Source organism: Arvicola amphibius, chromosome 4 (genome assembly GCF_903992535.2).
Source record: "Arvicola amphibius chromosome 4, mArvAmp1.2, whole genome shotgun sequence".
NCBI lineage: Eukaryota > Metazoa > Chordata > Mammalia > Rodentia > Cricetidae > Arvicola > Arvicola amphibius.
In genome coordinates, this window is record NC_052050.1 from 46,703,455 (window position 1) to 46,726,040 (window position 22,586).

The following is a 22,586-nucleotide window of genomic DNA, read 5'->3' on the forward strand; positions in this document are numbered from 1 at the left end:
TTTCTGACTGGCTTAAGAAAGAAGGACCACAAATTAAGACTGAGATTTTTCAGAAAGTCTAAGAGATCAAAGACATCAAAATTAGACTAGGATTTTGTAATTTCTGATCATCATTAAGCGAGAAAATGTTCAAGCCATTGTGTCCTCAGGTCTGTCTAGCTGGCCACCTCTTTCCTCTACTTCACTGGCTTTAAATGCAAAAGCAGCACTCCTGTTCTCCAAACCCTGAGTGTTGCTCAGTCTACTGGCTGCAAGGGAAGGGAATGAAGCACAATTAGATGTCCAAAGGACCACCAAGTCCTAGGAACCCAAAGCTTGTACCAATACATCTTTTTTCTTGTGTAGGGACCAGCTGAATTGGAGTTCCACACTTTCCACTGTGACTTGATAAACATAACCTTGAATTTGACCCAATATATACATAATTATCTCCCAGCATTTATGACAGCCTCACTGAGACAGGAGCCTGGCTCACAGAGCACACAGGGTGAGCCTGGGGCAGCAGGTTTCAAAAACTCACTTTATTCCAATGTGAAATGAAGACGTGATGGCTTAAAAACAAGAAAACGATCTTGATAGCTGTGGGGATGCCTTGCTGGCTCATGCCCATTCCCTTTTAAACAAGGTCCCTGGACAGATACTATTCATCAGCAGCTCCAGCAAAACCCCAAGCAGGGGCTCTGCCTAGAACAGCTCCCTCAGGATCAAAGGGTGGTCATCTCCTTCAGGGACAGCAGACAAATAGAAGCAACACAGGCAGACAGGGAGAGAGCAGCCAGGTAGGAGGAGCCTCGTCACCCCTGAGCCTCTTTGTAGAAGTGCTTTTATGGCAAAGACCAAGTAAGGAGCCTGGCTCCACAGAGGGGACAACTACTCCTGTGCATGTCACTTTCCCTGGGATCCATGATTCAGCTCTGGCCCCTCACTCAACTACCTTCCACTGTGCGTTAGGCAGCTCAGGTTAAAATGGGGAGAAAGATACATTCACACTATTGGCCCCCAAGGTTATGCCCACCTGGGGTACAGGGAGCAGGGAGGCAAGTCAAAGCCTGTGGCAGTGCTTCCTCCTGCTTGGCCAAGGCCAGGCACATGGATTGTGGGGGTCTACCACTTCAGGCCCCTTCCCCTCACCCTGAGGCTACAGGTAGGCCAGGCCCAATCACAGTAAAGCCACTGCAGGTCTTACCTTGCACCCTACTGGGGATCTGGCTCCCTGCTCCCATGACACAGGAAAGCCCCCATCTTTTTTGGCTTAAACCTGGACTTTTTAAAGCCAGGCTGGACCCAGGGTAGTGGCAACAAAAGCAGCAGCCGTAATGTCAAACATACAAATGACCTGAGAAATTGCATCTGCACGTCATCCACTCAGAACCGACTGGGCTATGTACATCAGGAAGGCCGGAGCAAGACATCCACAGGCATGAACACACACACACCTGCTTGAGGGCAGGAGGCTGGGGGGCACTTGCCCCCATGCTGGAGCTGATGCCTACACACTCATTCTCATGTCTTCAATTAGGTCTCTGCATTGAGTATTCACTGAACCAGTGCAAAACATCTTTTAGGAGCAGATAGGCCAGGCCAGGGCCCCAGGCAGATACTGGGGGTGGGGTGGGGGTAAAAAGTGGAGGACTAGCTTCCGCTCCCAATCTGCAGGGCATGCTCCCTGCTCCTGGAATCTGTCTGAATCACTGGGTAATAGGGTTGCTGATTGTCCATGTTTTTCTCCTTTTTTATCCCTCTAAGCTCAGAGAAGGATCTTCCTTGGCAGTCTGAGGGGAGCCCATGTCCTCCAGGGTTCTCGCTGGCTCAGGATCAGTGGCCACAGTATCCCTGTTTCTGCTGGCCTCTTGGAGCTGGTGCCGCCGTGCCACCTCTGCCTTCAGGTTTTCCAAGTCTTTTTGGCTGAGTATTAGGAGGCAAAGGTAGAATTAGAGTAGCCTGGGCCCTCTGCTACCCTGCAGCTTCCACCAGTGACACTTGGGACTTTATTGAGCTCTTTGCTTCAGCTAGTGGGAGATAAGTGTGGATGTCCCTCCCAGAGGTGGAGCGCTCTCTGTACTTTACAAAGCATTTGGTAAGGGTACGCCATCCCTACCCATAAGTGCACCTGCTTCTGGCTTCTACAGCAGAACACATGCAGAAAACAGCCAGGGTGCTCCTACTGTTGGCTATCCACCAACTTCATCTCCCACAGCCAGGAGTGAGGGACTCTCAAAGCAGCTTTCAAGAGCTGCAAGGAATCTTCTAAAGGCTAGCTGACAGGGCACAGCCCTTCACTGAAAAAGCAGGTGGCTACTATTCCTGCCACCTTTTACGTACTGGAGGTGAAAGATCACCAAGACAATGGAAAAGAAAGTGCCAGGTACAGTGACAGCCTGGGATCTCTCAGTACTCGGTAAACAGGAACAGGTCATTCTCAGCTACACAGCAAGTTTGAGGTAAACCTGGGCTACCTGAAACCCAGTCTAAAACAACACAAAACAAATTTGAGCATGATATGTTAAAAACTAAAACCCAGGTAGCGGTACACAATTCAACTGTGACCCTAACATTTGAAAAGATGGTGTGTGTGCCTGAGGCCAGCTCACTCTAATACTAGCACTTAGAAGCGGGGGGTGGGGGAGGGAAGGGGGGAGACTGTCACAGTATAAGGTTGGCTTGGGCAACATAGTCTGGGCTAGCACTAAAGACTAGCCTAAGCTAGCCTTCTCACAACAGGAAAATAAAACAAAATAGAATGCTACGGCTATGTATTTCTTGGATTTTACAAAGTGTCTGGGAGGAATCACAAAAACTGCTGATCATACATGCGCTTTTAAAGTCTGAGCTTAATGTAACTTAAACAGAACCTAAGCCAGGCAATGGTGGAGCATGCCTTTAATCCCAGCACTCAGGAGACAGAGGGAATTCAAAGCCAGCCTGGTCTAGAAAGCAAGTTCCAAGACAGCCAGGGCTACCCAGAGAAACCCTGTCTTGGGGGATGGGGGGAGGAGCGAGGAGGAACCTAAGGCTGATTGTACATTGTCGGGAATGGTGGGGAGCTCACCTGAGAGGAATGAAGAGAATGCCGTTGATGACATTGAGCTGCTCCAGGACACTGGCCATGCTGGGAGCTGTGAACTGAGGGTAGCACGGAAGACAGGTTAGAGCAGCATGGTAGGAGGCCAGGGAACTGGACCCACCCACTCAGGCCAGGTCCATACCTTGAGGGGTGGGATGTTAGCACTGGAGCCATTGCGGTAGATCTCATTCATGGTGCGTTGCAAGGCTACAGCCTGCTGGGTCAGGCACTTGAGGTACTCAGAGCTCTCCCTGGTCTTCTCGTGGTCCTCACCTAGCTATGGAGGAAGAGGGCCAAAGCAAAGGGGGATCAGGACTGCACGGTCACAGATGCAACCTTAACAGCCCCTGTGAAGCCCACCTGTGTCTTGTAGATGGTGTAACCTTCCTTCTCATGCTGGAGGGCTGACCGGAACTCAGCTTTGCTCTCATAGACCCGGGCAACAAGGTGGTGGCTGAAAGAAGCAGAATATATGGGGCAAAGGAGGGACAAGAGGTGGAGACCACCTGGGGACTAGATCCCACGCTGGAGCTCCTAAGGAACCACTCAAGGTCAGGGCACAGGGCATAGGTAGAGAGCTTTGGAGAATCTTTCTCAAAGGCAGAAGAAATAGCTAGGTTCCTTCCCCATGCCACCAAGAGTTTGCTGCGGGTCTCAGCTAGCACTGCCTCACCTGAGAGCCACCTTAAGGGCCTTGGGCCCATGGTACTTGGTAGTGACAGCCAGTGCATTCTCTAGGAAGCGCAGGGATAGGTCATATTCCATTACACCATGCAGCACTAGCCCAATGTTGTTCTGGGGGATAAGGAAGGAGCCAAGTCAGTCCCCCCACCACTCCTGCATAAAGTCTAGTGTCCACCTATGGACACCCGTTCCCTCAATCCCCCTCTCCAACACTCACGTCCAACAACGCCATCTCAGGGTGGTCCTCCCCGAACACAAGCAGCATGAGGTAGCGGGCTCGGTACAGAAGGCTCAGGGCTGTGGACAGCTGGCTGCTGGCAAAGCAGTACAGGGCCAGGTGCATCTGTGGGTGGGGTCAGGAGGGTGAGTGTGACCCCAGGCACTCCCACACAAACACCAGTCCCAAGGTGGCTACTCACGTATTCCTGGATGGTGTTAGGGTGCTCAATGCCCATCACCCGCTCACTCATCAGCACTGCCTTCTGTTGGTTGCTGAGTGCCTGGAGAGAGGACATCAATCTCAGGTGAGCAGCCCCATACAGCACCGTCTACCCTACAGCATGTACACAGGCAGCAGGAGGTCCAACCAGCTGCTGACTGTGCAGGTCTTCAAATCAAAGCCTTGAACCATTTCAAATTCTATTTTTCTGTGTTTTCTTCCCTAACAAAATCTATGCAAATACAAACAGACACAAACTGCACTGAAATACATTAACTTCTGAATTTCTTAGGACAACCTCTGATTCAAAGGAGGCCTAGTGTATACTGACCCCCAAAACAGGCTCTCAAAGCCTAGGGGCCAATGAAACAGCTGGAATACAACCACAGAACACTGAACAAAAGAAACGATCTATTGCTCTTCCCATGGTCACTCAAAGGCCAGGTCCTTTGAGTCTTACTCACAGGCTCTCGGGATCTACCCTTGTCACTGTCCCTAAGTGGCCTGAGCCATGTCCACTTTAGCAGAGGCAACTACTGAGTTCTCCCAAGGACAGTGAGTAAAGGGTGAACTGACTCACAGAACGAGAACTTTGGGGCGCTCTGGATGCCCCAAGAAAGAGCATTCTCCTCTCCCTGTGATGATGGAGGCCCTAGGCCCTTCATGGAGCCCCCAACCAATACTATGTCAGTCAAGAGATGCCCAGCTTACACACCTCAGCATAGTCACCCATGATGTAGTGGAGGCGAGCCAGGAGACGCAAGCAGGCGCAGATCTCCACATGCATTGCTCCATACACGTTATTGAACAGGTTCAGGGCCTCATTGATGAGCTCACAGCCTTCCTTCAGGAAGCCTATGAGGCAGCCCAGGTGGCAAGGTCAGGGCTGGGCAAGAGACACTCCCATTTCCCCCAGCCCACAGTGCCACGCACCCTGCTGTACTTTGGCCTGCCCACTCTGGAAGAAGTGGAAGGCATCTGAGGCCTTGGGGTTGACATGCTTGACCACAGGGAAGATGTTGAGTACGTCTTCCTCTGTGAAGGCAGGCTTGTGGCGGCTGTCAAAGCTGTACTCCTTCAGCAGAATCTGGGGAAAGGACCCAAAACCCAAAGCCTCAGGCTTGGATACAGAAAGACAGCACCTCCCAGTCTACCAGCACGTTTCCAGAGACTACTATCCCAAGAAAGCTCCCTTCCCCCTGCCCTGTGGCCCAGGCTGTAAATGAGGGCCCACCTGAATCCCGGTTTTCAGTGAGATCTCTCGCAGCAGTGTTATCTTCTGCAGTCCGTAGGTCTCCACAGCCTGGTCCACAGAATCACTGGGGGTAGGAGCGGGGGCTGAGCAGCCCTGCACCCACCACCTGCTCTGTACAGCCGCTGAACTCCAGAACCCCTAAGCTCTGCTCTCCGCTGCTCAGCACTAACCCTCACAGCCCTGCTTCCCCATGCTGGTCCCAACTATGCCTGTTCACCTGCTGCCCTCACTCTACAGGCCCTAGATGCTACCTGAACCCCAACCCCCAATCCCCTATGCCTGTGGTAACCCTTGTCCCCTGCGCCCGCACCACTCAAGGGTGAAGTCAAAGTAGTTCTTGGCTTCCTGGCAGATGTTCTTCCAGAGCTCTTGGGGGGTCATCACAGCCCAGGCAGTGTTGTCTGCAGCTCCTGGAGGCCGGTTTTTTCTCTTCTTGTTCCTTTTCTTGGAGAGCAGCTCATCAGCAGGGAGGTGGGCCACGGGGTTGGGGTAGGAGCTCAGGAAACAGTTCAGGAAGTGGCTGATGGCAGCTGAAAGGCCTGAGAGCTCCACTCCCTAAGCCAAGTTTTGACTGAAGTCAGGATGGCCCTAAGCCCCCACCCAGGGCTCTTCTCTAGGCCCCATGCCACCCAGGGAGGTCCCACCAACTTGGGGAAGAGTGGCAGCACCTGTAGATATGTCTTGAAGATATGCTTGGCAGAGCGTGTGATGAGTTCTCCAATACCGATTTTCTGAGGGGTCAAAGAAGGAATTCTTGGGCGGGTTTCAGGCCTCCAGATGCATCAATAACCACCTCCCAGCCTAAGGCCCACTCACATAAATGTGGTCCAGCTGGTCACGGGCCGGGCTCCGCAGCACCAGATCCAGCACCTTGCCCAGGTAGCGCATGTTGATGCCACGCTGGCGCATCACCTCAGCCAATGTGGCCCCGTCCATGGGCAATACAGCATGCTCTGTGCAATCTTTTACCTGTGGAGCTGCATAAGGTCAAGACCAGTCCCAACCCTCTGCCCCTCCCCATCTGGGTTTTCCCTATTACCCTCAAGGAAGGAAGACCTAAGCCCTGGCTTCCATGCAGGAAGAGAAAAGGAGACAAAGTGTGAAAAGGGTATAGGAACCCGTCCCTGCCTTTGACAAGAGCAAAGGGAACAGATAGGAAGCAGCCTAGTCCTTTAGGACCCACAGGTGGCACAGGGACATCTAGTTATGTGGGGGAGGAGCCACAGCTTTACTCCAGTTATCCTGAGAGGCTACAATATGAGACAAGCATGTCACCTGACCAAGGGCTAAGTGAGCCTGTCATTCAGGGGCCTAGACAGAAGAAAGCTAGTGGGACCAATTGGACAGGAAATCCTAGGCCTCTGATATCTGAGGCTCCGAAGACCAGAATCCCAGCCTCAGCAGGACAGAGCCTATGGCTGACTGCTGCTGTGACTTCTTGGGCCCTGCCCTGCCAGCCCAGGAAGGGCTAAAGCAAAAGCTATCTGAAGGTTCTGTGTGATAGAGACCAAGGAGCATGAGGCACTAAGGTCTCAACAGCCCTTCTGGCAGTCCCCATCCTCCAGCCCATCCCTCACCAAACCAGGGATCTGGCAGGAGAGCAAGAAGGCAGCTGCATCTTTCAATAGCTGCTTCTGGTCCCGAACTTCATCCTGGCAGGACTCAGGAAAGCGAACCCCTAGGGAGGGAGAATAGGAAGGCCAAGTAGGTAAATACCAGGACCAAGACAGAAGCCACCTGGAGGCAGCTTTCTGCTGCCGAGGCCCCACGGCTACCCCATGTTCTGCCCTTGCCTACAGGGTTCATTCACTGATTACTCCCCACACACGTACACAAACACACTTGCCTGGGGAGAAGATGTCAGGGTTGAAGCGGATGTCGAAGGCTGTGCTGCTGATGGAGCCAACAGCTTTGCAGGCATTGCGGATCACCTCTCGGCTTCGGGGGTCTACTGTGGAGATGTGTGAGGACAGGAGATAGAGCTGTGCTACCACGAGTCTCCTGCCCCAGTCCTCTCACAGATCAGGAGCCACCCATGGCTAAGCTGCAAGGACCAGCTTGGGCTGTCCCAAACAAGCATAGCAACCTCACCTGTGCCATCATCAGAGGCGATGGTCTCTGCCAGCTCCTTCACCTTGGCGAGGCCACTCACACTGCTGCCCTCCTCCTCACTTCCTGCCTCAGGTCCTATTGAGTCTTCCGACTCAGCCTCTGCTGAGGGAGGACCACCATTCTCTAGGGAGGTGGGGGTCTCAACCTTGCTGGCCTTCTGCTGCATCAACTGTAAGGCAGCCAGCTTCATGAAGAGAAGGTACCTAGAGCAAAGTAGAGCAGACATGACGAAGCAGGGAGCTGTATGGACAGTTCAGTGGTTAAGAGCACTTGCTGCTCTTACAGAGGACCCAGGTTCAATTCCCAGTACTGACATGTTGGCTCACAACCATCCGTAACTCCAGTTCCAGAGAATCCAATGCCCTCGTGACCACTCTTGTGACCTCTACAGGAAATAGGCACACATGTGGTACACATACATACATGTAGGCAAAACATTCACACATACTACTATAGCAAATAACTCTACAATTTAAAAAAAGGCAGGCCCAGGCTCCAGACCTTTGGGGGCAAGTAAATGTTGGCACTAGGAACCCTGTAAGCAGTGTACACGTGAGTACGTGCATGCCTATGCCAGGGTAGTAACCCTGCCAGACTGCTGGCAGGTCAGAGCAGAACCAAAATGTGATGTGCATCTGTAAGTCAGCACCAGGGAGGATAAGCCAGGACTGTGAGTTCCAGGCCAGCTTCTGCTACACAGCAAGACCCTGCCTCAAAACAAACATAAGCCCTCAAACTCTCCTCAGTGAGGATAGCTGGGACATATGGAGGAGAGGGAAAGGCTCCAGAACAGGCTCACAAGAATGAACGCGCAGGAATGCCAGTGACATCTGGAAAGAGTTCATCGTGGTGCTGACACAGCAGACAGTGCATTCATTGCCAGCTGCACCAACACCACTTCTAAGCTCCACTTCCCAGCCCTGCACCTGAGATTCTTCCTCTGAGTCCTTTTTGTTTTGTTTTATTTTGCTTTTTAAGACAGGGTTTCTCTGTTTAACAGTCCTGGCATTCGTTTTGTAGGCCAGGTTGGCTTCGAAGTCAGAGATCTGCCTGCGTCTGCCTCCAAAGTGCTGGGGAATTAAAGGGATGCACCAACAAACCGAGCTGTGTTTGTCTTTATATGGGTGTGCATATGTGTATATGAAAGCCACCATATTACTCTCCTCCCTATTCTGTTGAGACAAGACAGGACAGGACCTCTCAATGACCCTACCTCGCAGCTGACAATCTCCTGTAACTGTCCTGTGTGCACCCTCTCTCCACAGTGCTAGGGTTTCAAACACGTTACCATACAACCTTGTATGTTGATGGTTTGGGGGATTTGAATGTAGGTCCCCACGTTTGCACAGCAAGCACCCACTGAGCATCTTCCCAGCCCTGCACTGGCATTTGAATGTTCCTTAAGGTTCCAGGACCACTTTGCTGAATGGCAGTTTAGCCACTTGCTAGTTTGCAACTGGCCCTGCATTTCTGCAGCTGAAGATCTGAGGCAGGCAAAGGCTGGGGTGTATAACTCAGTTCTAGGGAGCAGGCCAGAGTCTCTCTTCCATGAGCCTAACTGTGCCAGTCATGCTGCCAGTGTAATCCAGGGTGGCAGCAGTCACTTCTCACCTGTGCTCCACAAAGGCATCCACCAGTTCCTGGCGCAGACAGCACAGCTTGTGTCTATGGGCTCGGGGGAAGCCAGCACGAATGCACTCCTCAGGCAGCTCCTCACCAGGCACAGGAAGGAAGTTAAGGTCTGGTGGGAAAGTCCGCAGCAGGTCAAGGATGTAGTGGCGCCCATCATTGCCAATGATGCCCTTACACTCCACTGAAGAGCAGAGCTCCACCTCCTCATCTCGGTCGTTAAGCACTCGGTGACGCAGAATCTTGAGGGGCCTGCTGGTGCGCTCCAGCAGCTCCAGATAGCGTGGGTGTGACACCACCGTTTTGCCAAAGTCAATGGAGCCATAGATGACACTCTGCTCCTGGTCCCTCTCCAGGATGCCAGGGATGATGGACTGAGCTGTTACACGGTAGCCCCGGTAATCTACTACCACTGTACCCAGCGTGTACAGCCCCTCCACATCCACAGCATTATAAGTACGCACGCCATTCAGGTCATTGGTGGGAGCTACATAGGCTGCCACATCCCCACCAAAGTCTTTGTAGTGGTCCCGGACATCAAAGCCCAGGCTAAAGAAGATGTTGTTCCAGATGAACATCTGCATCTTGGTCTCCTCGCTGGGGTTGATGGCCATCACATTACCATCAATAACTGCCATAGCACCCCTTGTGGCTGCTGCCGTGAAATCACTGTGTACCTGTGGAGGCCAAGGTTGGGAAGGTGAGACAGACCCCAGGTACAAGAACACCAAGGCACATCCTATCTTGGTCCAGGTTACCTGGATGGTGAAGGCAGCCAGGCCCTGGGAGTCAAGGCACCCTAGCCTCAGTTTCTTCATAGTTAGAAAAGGGCAACAGTATCATTTCTTAAAAACCTTTTGAAACCTCAACACTTCACTGGAAAAACAGTTCAGGAACAGCAGTGAGTATGCAGGTACGGCCAGTGAGATGGCTCAGGAGTGCCTACCGCCAAGTCTGACTACCTCACTTCAATCCCTGGACCTATAGCGGAAGGAGAGAACTGACCTCACACTTACATACACACACACCCTCCTACTAATAAAAATTCTAAGTGTTATACTAATGTGTTGCTGCCCACAGAAGGGCCCCAGCAGTACAGCGTGTGGTTCAATGAAAGCAGGGACATGAGATAGCTGGAACTTACCACACCCAAGGAAAGATAAGTCCCTCCCTTTCTATGGTCCCAAGAATCTCAATGAAGCCACAGAAAAGATCTGAGGAAGTCTCCTGAGGCTGAGACACCCTACAATGTTGCCAACAAAGCTGGGCCAGCCCGCTTCCAGTTTTCCCTTTACCTACAAGCCCAGTTAACAGGTAGGCTGGCGGCTGTGTTTTGGTCAAAAGGGGAATGCAGTCACCTTGAATATGGCTCTTTCTCGAAGCAGTCGCTCAGGCAGGTTCTTGCGGGGCAGCTCCCTTGTTGTCTGCAACTCTTCATTCCAATCCCGGGTCTGTGGAGGGACCAGGGAAGCAGATGCAGGCTCAGCATGTGTCCTGACCTGGTCTGACTATCCCCTTCTCCTTCCACCTCCCAGCAGACAGGCCCAAAGAGATTGGAGGGAGCCTCCTGGAGGTGCACAGAAGGAGCCTGGCACCAGGAGGGCTGGCTGGGAGGGCGGGGCCGAGTAGCACCTGTCCAGGAATGTGCTCCTCGTAGCCCAGCCTCGAGGTATAGGCGTCCTCAGCACGCACACAGTCCATGGCATGCTCTGCCTGGGGAGCTGTCCAGCTGTATACCTGGAACGGAGTGGCAATCCTCTCGAACGGGTGGCGTTGGACCCTGTAGAAGTGGGGGAATGGGGCATCCCTCTAAGCTTAGTGCCCAGTTGTGAGCTCCTCTTCTCTGAGGGCCCCGTTGTTCTGGCATTTCTTGCCCAGAGATGCCACCCTGAAGTCAGAAGCAAATGGGCACCTCTCCCAGAGCTGCTGCCCCCTTAAAGCAGGGCCTCTTGGGCACTGGGGTTCTTGGGCAGGGGTGCTAGTGTATGTCCAGCCTGTGCTTAGAGGCAGGGCAGGGTAAGGTGGTACACAGGTGCTACCTTTTCTTCTGCAGCACAGCAAAGTTCCTTTTAAAGGTTGGGCTGATCTGGTTGAGCAGTTCTACTAGGGAATGGCTGAGGAAGCGGGGGCTGGCAGGCTTGGGGTTGAAGTGGTAGGCTGTGGACCTGCAATGAGAAGGGTCACTGAGCAGGTACCCCAAGTATTTGTCCTTAAACCCAGAAGAGGGGGACATGCCATGGCACATGGGGGATCAGCAGACACTTACTGATTCAGGTAGAAGCCCCTTGTGGACGCAGTGATACTGACTTGCCGGTCCTCAGCAGTAATCACAAACAGGTACATGAGGTCCCCATGCATCTTGCGGTTCCCAGGAGGTGGGTTCCAACCGCTCATGGTGAGCACTTTAAGACACTGCAGGGGCTGTAGAAATGACCAAGCATGAGGAGACAAGTTTCGGGATCCCCCAGTCTTCCTTCTTTCATGCCTCTGTTTTACCTTCCAGTCACGGTTCTGGGGCTGCAGGGGACACAGTGGCCGCTCCCGGCTCCCTGGCAGGATATACTCAGGCGGTGTGCAGTCAATGGGGTCCATCTCCAGGCCCTTCTTCCGCTTCCCACTGTCTGAGGGACCCAAGGTTGGTGGTTAGCCAAGAATTAACTATTTCTGTTTCTCAGTGTGGCCCTGGCTTGCTTTGACTCCCAGTGCCTTTCCCCAAACTCCCATGTAGAGATGACTTGCAGACCTTTGTCCCTCTGTTCAAGTCCTAGTCCCAATTTTCCCCGCACCTCCTAAGTCACCATCAGTGAAGACACTCAGAAAGGACAAGGAGTTGCAGTCAACTCCATTGAAAGCATCGGATGGGTCCAAGCTCTTGAGGAGATCCCGAACATGGCGCACGTGGATGCGCGCCTCACGAACGGTGTAGGGCTCTGCCAGAACAAAAGGCAGAGCATTACTAGAGCTCCCAGAACTGCCCGCCTCGCACGAGGACATACACAGAGTGCCATCGTCGCGAGGGGAAAGAAAGGGTTGGCTGGTTGAAATCTTGAGACAAGGTCTCTCTCTATATAGTTTATGCTATCCCGCAGCTATGTAACCCAGGCTACCCTTGAACTCAGTGCTCAAGTACTGAGATCACAGGCAGAAAGTCACCATGCCCAGATTTCTTTTCTTACTGTGCCAGAGTGGAGTTAAGTATGGTCTAGCACTAAGCTCAATCTGTAGCCCTGGGGTAGCTTAAAATTTGTTTTTGCAAGATGGGGGCAGAGTGACACAGCTTAAGACAGAGCCTCACATAGCTCTGGCTAGCCTAGACCTAACAAGTGATACTCGTCTCTGTCTCTAAGTGCCAGTATCAAAGACTACCAGGCATGCTCAAGGTGGGTTGTTTTTCAAAAGATGTGTTTCTAGAGCCAGATGGCGGTGGCGCAGGCCTTTAATCCCAGCACTCAAGAGGCAGAGGCAGAGGCAGGAGGATCTCTATGAGTTTGAGACCAGCCTGATCTACAGAGAGAGTTCCAGAACAGTCAGAACTGTTACACGGAGAAACCCTACCTTGAAAAACCACAAATAGATAGATAGATAGATAGATAGATGATAGATAGAAGATAGATAGATAGATAGGTAGATAGGTAGATATAGATAGATAGATAAAATAAAGGTGTATTTTGATTCAAGTGTAGTTGCATATGTATGTTCATGTGTTACTATATGCCACATGTGTGGGAGTGCCTGTGGAGGCCAGAAGAGGGCATTGAAACCCCTAGAACTAGATGTAGGTGCTAAGAACTAAACCCAGGTCTTCCGGAAGAACAGGAACCATACTGAACCATACTTAACTGGTGAAACATACCCTCCAGCCATGAATTTTTAATTAGGCTCCCCATTTTTTTTATTTTACTGTCAGCTAGCTATGGTGGCACCTAGCTATATTTCTAAACATTATGGGGGCAGGAAGATCAGGAGTTCAGCTATATACCAGGCTGAAAGCCAGACCGGGCTACACGACCCTGTCTGTCTGTCTGTCTGTCTGTCTGTCTGTCTGCCTGCCTGCCTGCCTGCCTGCCTCTCTCTCTCTCTCTCTCTCACACACACACACACACACACACACACACACACACACACACACACACACACAAATCCCAAAATTCCACTAATGAACACATAAGCTGAGTTTCTGATTTCCAAATACACATGCACCTGACTGTTAGCGGGATCCTTGTTTGCAAAAATCATCCTACCACCTACCTCTTGTCCACACAGGCTCTGGAGAACCCATTAGAGCCATGGCTTTTTGTTCAGATACCTCCAGTCCTGTGGAACTGTTGAGCCTTCATAGCCCAAGACCCCCAGAATCAATACTGCCCTATAGTGTGTGTTTTGTGACATTGTAATGGGCTTTCTGCAAGGATGAAAAGGGTCCTATGATCAAGTGCAGTCAGCTGAGGTACAGTCGTTCCCGACATTATTTACTTCTTTATTTTCCCTTTTGGCTTTTTGAGACAGGGTCTTGTTCTGTAGCCCACGCGCACTTCCAGTTCACAGCAATCCTCCTGCCTCAGCTGCCCAAGTCCTGGGATTAAGGCATGAGCACTGAGCCCTGCTTTCCACATCTGCTCTTCACAAGCTAGCAGTCCTGGGGATTCCCTGAGCTGCTACAGGATTTATTTATTTATTTGTTTGTTTGTTTGTTTGTTTATTATGCAATAGTCTGTCTGCATGTATGCCTGCAGGCCAGAAGAGGGCACCAGACCCCATTACAGATGGTTGTGAGCCACCACGTGGTTGCTGGGAATTGAACTCAGGACCTCTGGAAGAGCAGGCGGTGCTCTTAACTGCTGAGCCATCTCTCCAGCCCCTACAGGAATTATTTTTTATTCTACAACCAAACCAGCCTCACCACACCAAAGCAGACAACTCTGCAAGGAAGGGGATGACTCGAGAGCTAGAAAATCTCAGCTTCAGGAGGCAGAGACAGATCTTTGTGAGTTCAAGGCCATTCTAGTCTACTCAGGTGAGTTCCGGGACAGCCAGAGCAACAGAGAGACCTCACCTCAAAACAAAGAAGAGATGATGAAACTGAGGCCACTGAGGAGACAACACTTATCTTTTCACAGTCTGATAAGCTGATTTCAATCCTAGGACTGGCTGGATTTTTAAAAATGGAGACTCTTGGTCTTAAACTGTCCACCATGCAGTAGTAGAAAAGAAAGGGTGACAGTCTGAGCAGCACACTTAGGTGACAGTTCTGGCCTACAGCTGGGCCCTCCTCTGCCAGCTACCAGCTTAATCTTGACTAACCTTCCACAACTCGGAGCACTGAGCCCTCCTGCAGCCCCTCCACACTTCGCAGCTCTGAGAAGTGGTCCAGCATGTTGCCATCCAGGTGTAGTGAGAAGCAGGTACGATGACAAGTGTCCTCACGGTCCATGAGCACCTGGTGGATCTCCTGCACCATCTCCTGGGGGGATACCTGCCAGAGAGAAGGCCACTCTGGTATTGTATGGCAGGGTGCATAAGCATCATCCCTCCTTGCTACGAGGCCAAAGTACCTCGGACTCCAGAATATATACCCCAAATATCCACTTTAACTTTTTGGGTTTTAAATTTTGAATTCTAAGCCCTATCCAAGAACACCATGTTCATCTGTGTCTATGTCTGTATACATGCTTATACACATATGATCTTACTAGACAGAACTTGGCCCCAGTGTCCCTAAACTACTTATAGATACCAAGAGCAATCTCTTAACTGGAGAATAGAAAAACAAGGGAAGCAACACTAAGGCTTCTAGGCAAATGGCTCTGGCCTTGCCAGTTGGGGCTGGTGGTTGCCTTCTAGCAATGGAGCAATGACCTGAACCTAGCCTCTACTATTGCGCAAGCCCAGACCCCGGGCAAAAGCCAGGACCAGCTTCCTGACCATAGGCCAACACATACAAAGACAAGGTTTTGCTTTCAAACATGCTCCTCTCCAGCATATCTTGGTCCCCAGAATATCTTCCTCCATCTTACCTGCAAGGAAAAGGGCTCGATGCCAGGGGCCAGGATCTTCACAGAAAAGCCTGTGTCCTGAATGACAATGACTTCCTGTCCAGTGGTCTCATCTCCAGGCTCACCTTCATCCAGCCCATTTTCCCTGGGTGACTCAGCTGTCCCTTCTTCCTTCTTCAAGGTCTCTGAGCAGTCACCATTCAACAGCATGACTGAGGGGGGCTCTGAGGAAGGTGAAGCTGAGTCAGATGGGCCTACCTGGGCAGGTGGGGCTTTCTGCCTCACACACCCAGTTGCGTGTGCATCACATAGACCCACTAGAAACCCCCACTGGATATGTGCAGACACCGCCATCTCCTTTACACATTTTGTACCCTCCTTTTCCATCCACTGTTCCTCAGTCCCACCAGTCAGGATTCCTCCCCAGGGCCACAATGCCACACATTACCCTTCTCTAGCAGTAAGGCCACTGCTCCTCAATCTAAGGAAACACCCTTATCTTCCTCTTCCAACTCCATTCTCTCTAGCCATCCTGAGCTATGACTTCAGCCCTTCCTAACCTCATTTCTCATATTGATTCAAATACTCTCCATGTGTAAGCTCACATGGCTAATCTAAAGTATCTCAACACAGACAAATGCCGTAGACATGTGACCCTCCCTTAGATACCACCAAAGGATCATTTTGTTAGAATGACATTCAGTCCCTGTTTCCCCCACTACCTAGTCACCTACCCTAAATCTACAACCAAGCCCTAGGTATTGACTCTGTGTCATGGCCTTGGTAGTTTTCCAACATCAATCAAGAGCACAGTTTGGAATTCTGATAAACCACTGATGACTTAAGTATGAGCCAGTTTAAGGCAGCTGCCTAAAGCCAAATTCAGCTCTGCCAGCTCCCTCCCCTCTCCCCTCTGCACTCTTGATTACCCCACTCCACACACATAAGCACACACCACCCAACCCCCAACCGGAACTGTTGAGCTACGGGCTACTCAGAAGCTTCTGGGGGATCATTCTAGCACTCGGGACTGGTTCGTTGATCTTTTTTTTTTTCAAGACAGGGTTTCTCTGTAGTTTTGGAGCCTCTCCAGGAACTCACTCTGTAGACCAGGCTGGCCTGCCTCAGACTCAGAGATCTGCCTGCCTCTGCCTCATGAGTACTGGGATTCTTTAATCTCACTGTCTGGCTCTAAAAACGTATCTTTTAAAAAACAGTTAAGAGTTCTTAACCACTGAGCCATCTCTCCGGTCCCTTCCAACTCATTCTTATGTCCTGGGTGAATAAACTCTCTTCCCCAGAACCTGCCCATATGACCCTAACTGAAGCAGCAGCCCCACCGCTGCTAGAATACATGCAATGCCTTCAGGAGTAGTCATTATGTTACACTGTGGATAGCTGTTCACACCAGCAGCCCTCTGTTCCACCTTCTGTCTTATCCTGGCTCAATGAAAAGGTATCAAATTAATTAGTGCTAGCCTACATTCGAGCACCCAACTTAACATGCTGTGGAGAGAGAGAAGCAAATGACAAAATGTCTCATTCTTCCCTACCAGGCACTAAGTAAAACAAAGAAAGGCCTCTCCACCCTTAGAAAGCAAAGGACCTCCTCAGAAATCCTCCAGCTAAACATAGGCCTGCCTGGATGTCCACTTGGCAAACAGAGACCTTAGCCCCAATACTGGTCTGTCACAGAGCCCCCTTGGCTTGCAGCTCTGAGCAGGACTGTTCCAGACAGAACATCTATGCTCTAGATGTCGGCACAGCCCATCCAGACCCCAAGAGTGGCAACAGGGTACATGACCCCAAAGCTGTACAATATCTGTCTATAAATCAAGGGCCTCAAGGAGGAAGGCAGACTCAAAACAGAGAGGCACACCAGGGCCATGGAGGGAAGCCTCACCTCTCTTCTTGTACCTCCAGGATTTTGGATACCTACTCCTTTATCCCAGAACAGGGCGAGTGAAGCCTAGAAAGCATTAAAGTGAACCCGAGGTTTCACGCTGGGTCTCCAATAATGCTATAAGTACCACAGCACAGCCCTTCCAACACAGGAGTGCCATCTAAGAACCAAAGGATACACAGAATGGCCCTTTCAGTGGCCCAGCAACCCCTGGCAGGGAGGCTTCAGCCCTTAGAAATGAAAAACCCACCCAAAGTGAACCCTTGTCTGGCTCTAAGGACAGAGCAGACAAGGATAGGACAGTGGTGGCTAGGTTGCTAAGACCAACAAGAAGGGGTGTGGATAGGAGAAGCCTCTCCTTGCTGGGTCCCTGTAGATGACCTTCCAGGTTGGCAATCCCCTAGAATGGAGACAGAAGCTGCAAAGGCCCTCACTCAATAGAGATCCAGTTTTTAGCTCTGAAGATACAGAAGTAGGCCGTTAGGCCTGGACCTCAACAGACATCCTGCGTTCCTCCAAGTGTTTGGAATGGAGAGGACAAGAGAAGACGGCGGAAAAGGTAAGGTGACCCCAGCCCTATTTCCTAAGCCAGGGAGAGTCAGATTTAAGAGAATGCACCCCAGGACAGCTAGTCTTGGCCCTCTTCTTTCCTCCAAGGGGGCCTGAAGTCCTCTCCACCACAGGACTAATGCCAAGTGATCTCTCTGGTCATTGGGTTCACACAGTCCCACAGCCCACCTGTTACAGTCAGCAGCTGCGTTCTTCTTGGCTCTGTAGTCTCAGGACTGCCATGGCAGCAAGGCAGCCAGCTACCCTGACCAGGCCCAGGCCTGGTGCTGACTCTGTCCCCTGTTCCAGCCTCTGCTTCTACCCTTGTGGTGATGCAGCTGGTCGGCTCAGGGCTGGAGCTCCAACTGGCTTCAGGTTTCAGTGGGGCCAGGCCTGCTGGGGCAGCCCCAGGAAGGGCACATTCCCTGGGCCTCGCATTCTGCTCAAGGTCGGCCAGAAGGACGGCTGTGGGCCAGGAGGCCCCAGAGGCTCTAGGACCCTGAGAAGAACTGCTCTCAGCATTCAGGCCCACCTCTCTACACACCTCAGAAAAGGGATCATTGCCAGTGAAGCCATTAGGAGAGCAAAGGAATCCGGCATTTGGGATACCTGGGCCCCTTAGGATAGAAGGCGTAGAGGACTGGCTGGCAGAAGCAGGGCTCAGCAAGGGGGTCCTCTCCTCAGCTCCACCCACAGTGGTAGTGGGCAGAACTGCTTCAGCCAGCTGCTGACAACAGCTGGCACAAATCCGGGCCCAGGCCATGAGATAGCCAGCCACCCCTAGTCCACCAGCTGCCGACAGAGCACACCCTGCTTTCTTCCTCCTAGGTCAAGGGACTGGCTGAGGCTTCTGGCTCCTGCTGCCCCCTGCAGGTGACCTGGCAGCTGGCCCCTTCCTGAGAGTCACTGGTTCTAGGGAAAGGGGGATGGGCCCTCAATCTCCCAGAGGACAACTGCACCCATGCCTCAGGACTCCACACTGCACCAAGAAGCTGGCAGACTACCTCTTCCCTTCCCAGCAGTCTGTGCGCTGCCAGGAGAAAACCAAATGTCTCCCCCAGGGAAAACAGAGCTGCCAGCAAGAGGCTGAAGGCCATTGCACTGTGCAGAAGCAGCATGCCCAGCCTCGCCAGGGAGCCTTTGCAGAGCCTCTGACTTGTTGCCAGGGCCCAGTTAGAACTGCTCTGGCATCCATACTAACCAGAATGGGTGTGGGAAGGGCAGCCAGGCTCCCACCGCAGGTCCCTACAATCCCTGGAATGGCTAAGCAAACCTTTGGCTTCTCTTTAACCCTAGCAGGTTCTAAGCCTCACACTATGACCTGGGGCAAGAGGGGCCAGGTCCAATTCATTCCTTCTAACCCCTCCGCAAACACATCCTAACCCTGGGAGAGGAACAGGCAGACTGGTAATGATGTCAAAAGATGTTAACACTGTCGCCATTCTAGTTCCCAATGGGGCCAGTGTTTACTCCAGGCCCTCTCCCCAGAAGGAGTATGTTCAGATCACCATCCCAACTCACTCAAGGAAACTGAAACGCCACAAGACTAATAAGTGAGCTGTCCAAGGTCACAGAAGCAAAAGGTGATGCACTTAAGTCTAGGAAAAGGTAGGTGTGTCAGAAGCACAAACCCAGGTCTCTGGGTACCACTTTTAGAGTACCATCTATTGTCATGCTCCCCAAGGAACCAGGCTGAAGCAGTGCCTTGCTCCTGGAAGCCGTCGTAAGATGGCTCCAGGTCTCTATTCCCAGGGGCACCTCTAAGGACCTAGGATTCAGGGAAAGTAAAAGAAAAAAGGCAGTCCTCTGCAGAATGGGATCAGCGGCCTGAAGGGCACTTAGCGCACATGCTAACTTACTCCAGACAGACAGATCAGGATGGCAAGAGTGCATGCGTGCCTCCCTGGGCCTGAAGTACAAGGACCCCACTGGCCAGAGATGGTCACAGACAGAACTTAAAAAGAATCACAACCACAACCACAAGCAGCCTGTGTGTACCTCCCCAGTCTAACAGAGTCTGCGGAGACCATGCCAGGGCCAGGCCACACCCTAAGGAATCAGCAGGTGAGGCTAGAGCAGGAAGTAGAACCCCAAAAGATACATCATCCCATTCTAGGGACCCAGGCCTTTAAGACAAGAGGACAGAGGCAGAAGACCCTGTTTGCCTCCTTCCTGTTTCCCCAGACCTTCAAGTTCAAGTGCGGTTCACTGCTTTCCCAGACACCACCCAAAGAAGACCTCTAAGTTCCTGCTGGAGGGCCGGGCAATGGTGTTGCACATCTTTAATCCCAGCACTTGAGAGGCAGAGGCAGGTGGATCTCTGTGAGTTTGAGGCCCAGCCTGGTCCACAGAGCAAGTTCCAGGACAGGTTCCAAAGCTACACAGAAAACCTGTCTCAAAAAACCAACCAACCAAACAAACAAACAAAAAAGATCCTGCTGGAGAGCTTATAACCCCTTAGTTCTCCCCTAGTCTGCCATTCCCCTTCAGTTTCCACGCCCAATACAGGGAGCCCTCCCCTGTGCAGAAGGAACTTGACACACCACTATGAACTTGAAAAACCTGCCTGTTCTCTTAACCCCTAAAAGCTACTTTATTCCTAAGAAGATAACTGACCCTTGCCTGTCTTGCTTGATCCCCTCCTCAAAGATACTGGAGACCTTCCAGAAATAGGGGTTGAGGATCGAAGCCTGCAGTCTGATACCCATATAAAAGTCTGACCTGGAGAGCACAATGGGAGGGAGCTCTATTAATGTTCCTTCCCTTTGAACAGATCCAAGATGGCCGTAAAGTGTGTCTCAGCCATCGATACCAGCTTTTCTGGGGACACAGAAGCCAAGACCCTACACACTAGAAATCCCTGTACCCCAAGCTGAAGAGCTATGACCTGACCCCAATACAGCTACCCTCATCCTGAGTACATTAACTAAGAAAGGAACTTCATTCTGGGTACGAAAAATCCTCCACCATTCCAGTTCCTAAGTTCCCTGAATCACACACATGATAAACCAGCACGCCTGTCTCAGTTCCTTCTAGGCCAGACTGGGGTAGGTTTGGCATGCTGGTCATAAACTGGAAATCCAAATGCTCCCTAGACAATGAAATCACTATGACCTTGGCCAAGCTGCTTCATATCTCTTCAGATCTCTTTGATGGTGGAGAAACCAGCCAGCCCTGACCTCCTCCTATCCAGCTTGCCCATGGATTCAGAACCACATCAGCCTGGTATACTGATATTTTCAGCATTTCTTGTTCTGCCCAAACCCTGGCCTTGTCTAGGCAAGGTAAATCCACTGTGGTGGGAAAGAGTTTAACAAGTGTTAGGCCCATCCTTACTCCCAAGTCAGCCCTCGTCTGCTCACTGAAGCCAGGAACAATGAAGATGATGAACTGAGACAGGTTCCCATGGTGGAGAGCTGTGGAGAAGAGAGAAAGTGGGTCTGCACTCCCACTGACAATCCTGGCTGGAAAGGACCGGTCTGGCCATGAGGAGACCTGAGGAGGTCTAGGAAGGGGATTCCAGCCTCAAAACTGGGGTCTGAGACTGGGTGAAAATAACAGAAAGGACACAGGCAAAGTACAAGAGAAGTAGGCCCCACCCCTGGGCAAGCCTCAGCCACTCCCAAAGCCAGTACCAACACAGCCCCCACGGGGGAGAGCTGGGAGCTCCACTCCACACTAATGACCTTTGCCTTAAAAAACAGCAGCTCTGGTCTGACCCACTTTTCGCAATAAGGCAGGTTAATGATCAAGTTCAGGCACAAACACCTCCCCTGCCAAAGAGCTAGGCTTTGCCCCCACACACAGGTAGGACCCTATAGTACCCCTATCAAGTGGCGGCCAATTACTGAAAGAATGGAGACCGTAGCCTGATGACCTGGGAGTAAGCCCTTGTCTGTAAGAGTGTACGAAAGACACCACCACAAAACACATAAACCCTAACTTGCGCTCTTCCCACAGTCCCAAGTTTGGGCAGCTCCAAACTGAACCTCACTCATTGGGCTGCAGCTCTGCCGCACAGGATCGTCCAGGACAAGAAGGACCAGAAAGAGGCTGGGCCGCAAGTGTCAGAGTCCCCAGCCCGGAGGGCTCCCCAAGCAGGGGCGCGGAAGGGGGTGGGGCCGCCGATTCCAATCCGCCTGCGGCGGCGGCGCACCCTGAAACCAAACCGCGTGTGCGCGCACGTGTCCCCACGATCTTGTGCGCGTGTGTCCGCCGTGACTGCCCTTCCACGGACCCCACGTGCGAAGTTCGGGCCGTAGCCGGGGGTGCCAGTGAAGGTGACCTTCAGCGCGGAGGCGGCCTAGTGCACCGCCCACACACACGCGGAGGGGTGGCGGCTGTCCACGCCGAGTCCCGAGCCCTCCGGCCCGACTCGGCCGGGGCCCCAGCCCAGCTGCCCCTGGCCCCGGCCCACTCACCGGCCGCGTTCGGTCGCCCCTTGCCGCCTGCCTGCGAGCCGTGCTCCCGGGCGCTGTCGGCCGGGGCGGCCGCCGGCAACTCATCCGTCTTGATGACCATGGCGGGAGCGGGCGTCCGGCTCGCCTGTATGCGCCGCACTCCGCGCCACTAACCCAAGTGCCCTGCGCGCCTCGGCCGCTGCGGGAAGGACGGAGTCACCGGCCCACGTGGTGCGCGCTGTAGCCTTTGACCCCGCAGCCGCTCCCCTGCCCCGCCCTCGCGCCCGGCCGGCCCACGGCGGCCGACGAGGGACAAAACACGTGGCGCTCCGTTGTCAGTCCACCGACGCAGCGACTTTTCCAAAGCCTTAAAGGCAACGAGTCGGGGCCCAAAGGAGAGAGGCCTCGGCCCCCTGGTGAGGCGGGGCTTCCGGGAGACTTCTCCTTGGTTCGTCGCCTGCTGGGCGGGCGTCGTGACCTTGGGTGGAGACTCGCCCTGGACAGCCTTCGCTCAATGTTCCCCCTCCCCCAAGGACCCGCTGCTTCCTATGGCGTTTC

The 22,586-nt window shown here is 52.4% G+C and overlaps 1 protein-coding gene across 2 annotated transcripts; it reads right to left on the minus strand.

Moving 5' to 3' along the window:
• Positions 1 to 501: 501 nt before the first annotated feature.
• Positions 502 to 22,262, minus strand: Cluh (clustered mitochondria homolog). Of its 2 annotated transcripts, none has more exons than XM_038325890.2 (26): positions 22,050 to 22,262; positions 15,198 to 15,400; positions 14,485 to 14,656; positions 11,970 to 12,113; positions 11,680 to 11,804; positions 11,450 to 11,604; positions 11,223 to 11,348; positions 10,816 to 10,963; positions 10,542 to 10,634; positions 9,166 to 9,860; positions 7,534 to 7,757; positions 7,289 to 7,390; positions 7,020 to 7,120; positions 6,259 to 6,411; positions 6,111 to 6,173; positions 5,753 to 5,997; positions 5,422 to 5,506; positions 5,121 to 5,274; positions 4,903 to 5,042; positions 4,168 to 4,248; positions 3,966 to 4,091; positions 3,738 to 3,859; positions 3,425 to 3,518; positions 3,207 to 3,341; positions 3,050 to 3,123; positions 502 to 1,905 (listed from the first exon to the last, which is right to left on the minus strand). In XM_038325890.2, the coding sequence occupies exons 1-26, from the start codon at positions 22,147 to 22,149 to the stop codon at positions 1,734 to 1,736; spliced, it is 4,032 nt and encodes a 1,343-aa protein (XP_038181818.1). In that variant the 5' UTR covers positions 22,150 to 22,262; the 3' UTR covers positions 502 to 1,733. The 2 variants fall into 2 exon arrangements, with proteins under 2 accessions (XP_038181818.1, XP_038181817.1); XM_038325889.2 differs by having other exon boundaries at positions 7,289 to 7,393; positions 22,050 to 22,261.
• Between the last annotated feature and the right edge of the window lie 324 nt (positions 22,263 to 22,586).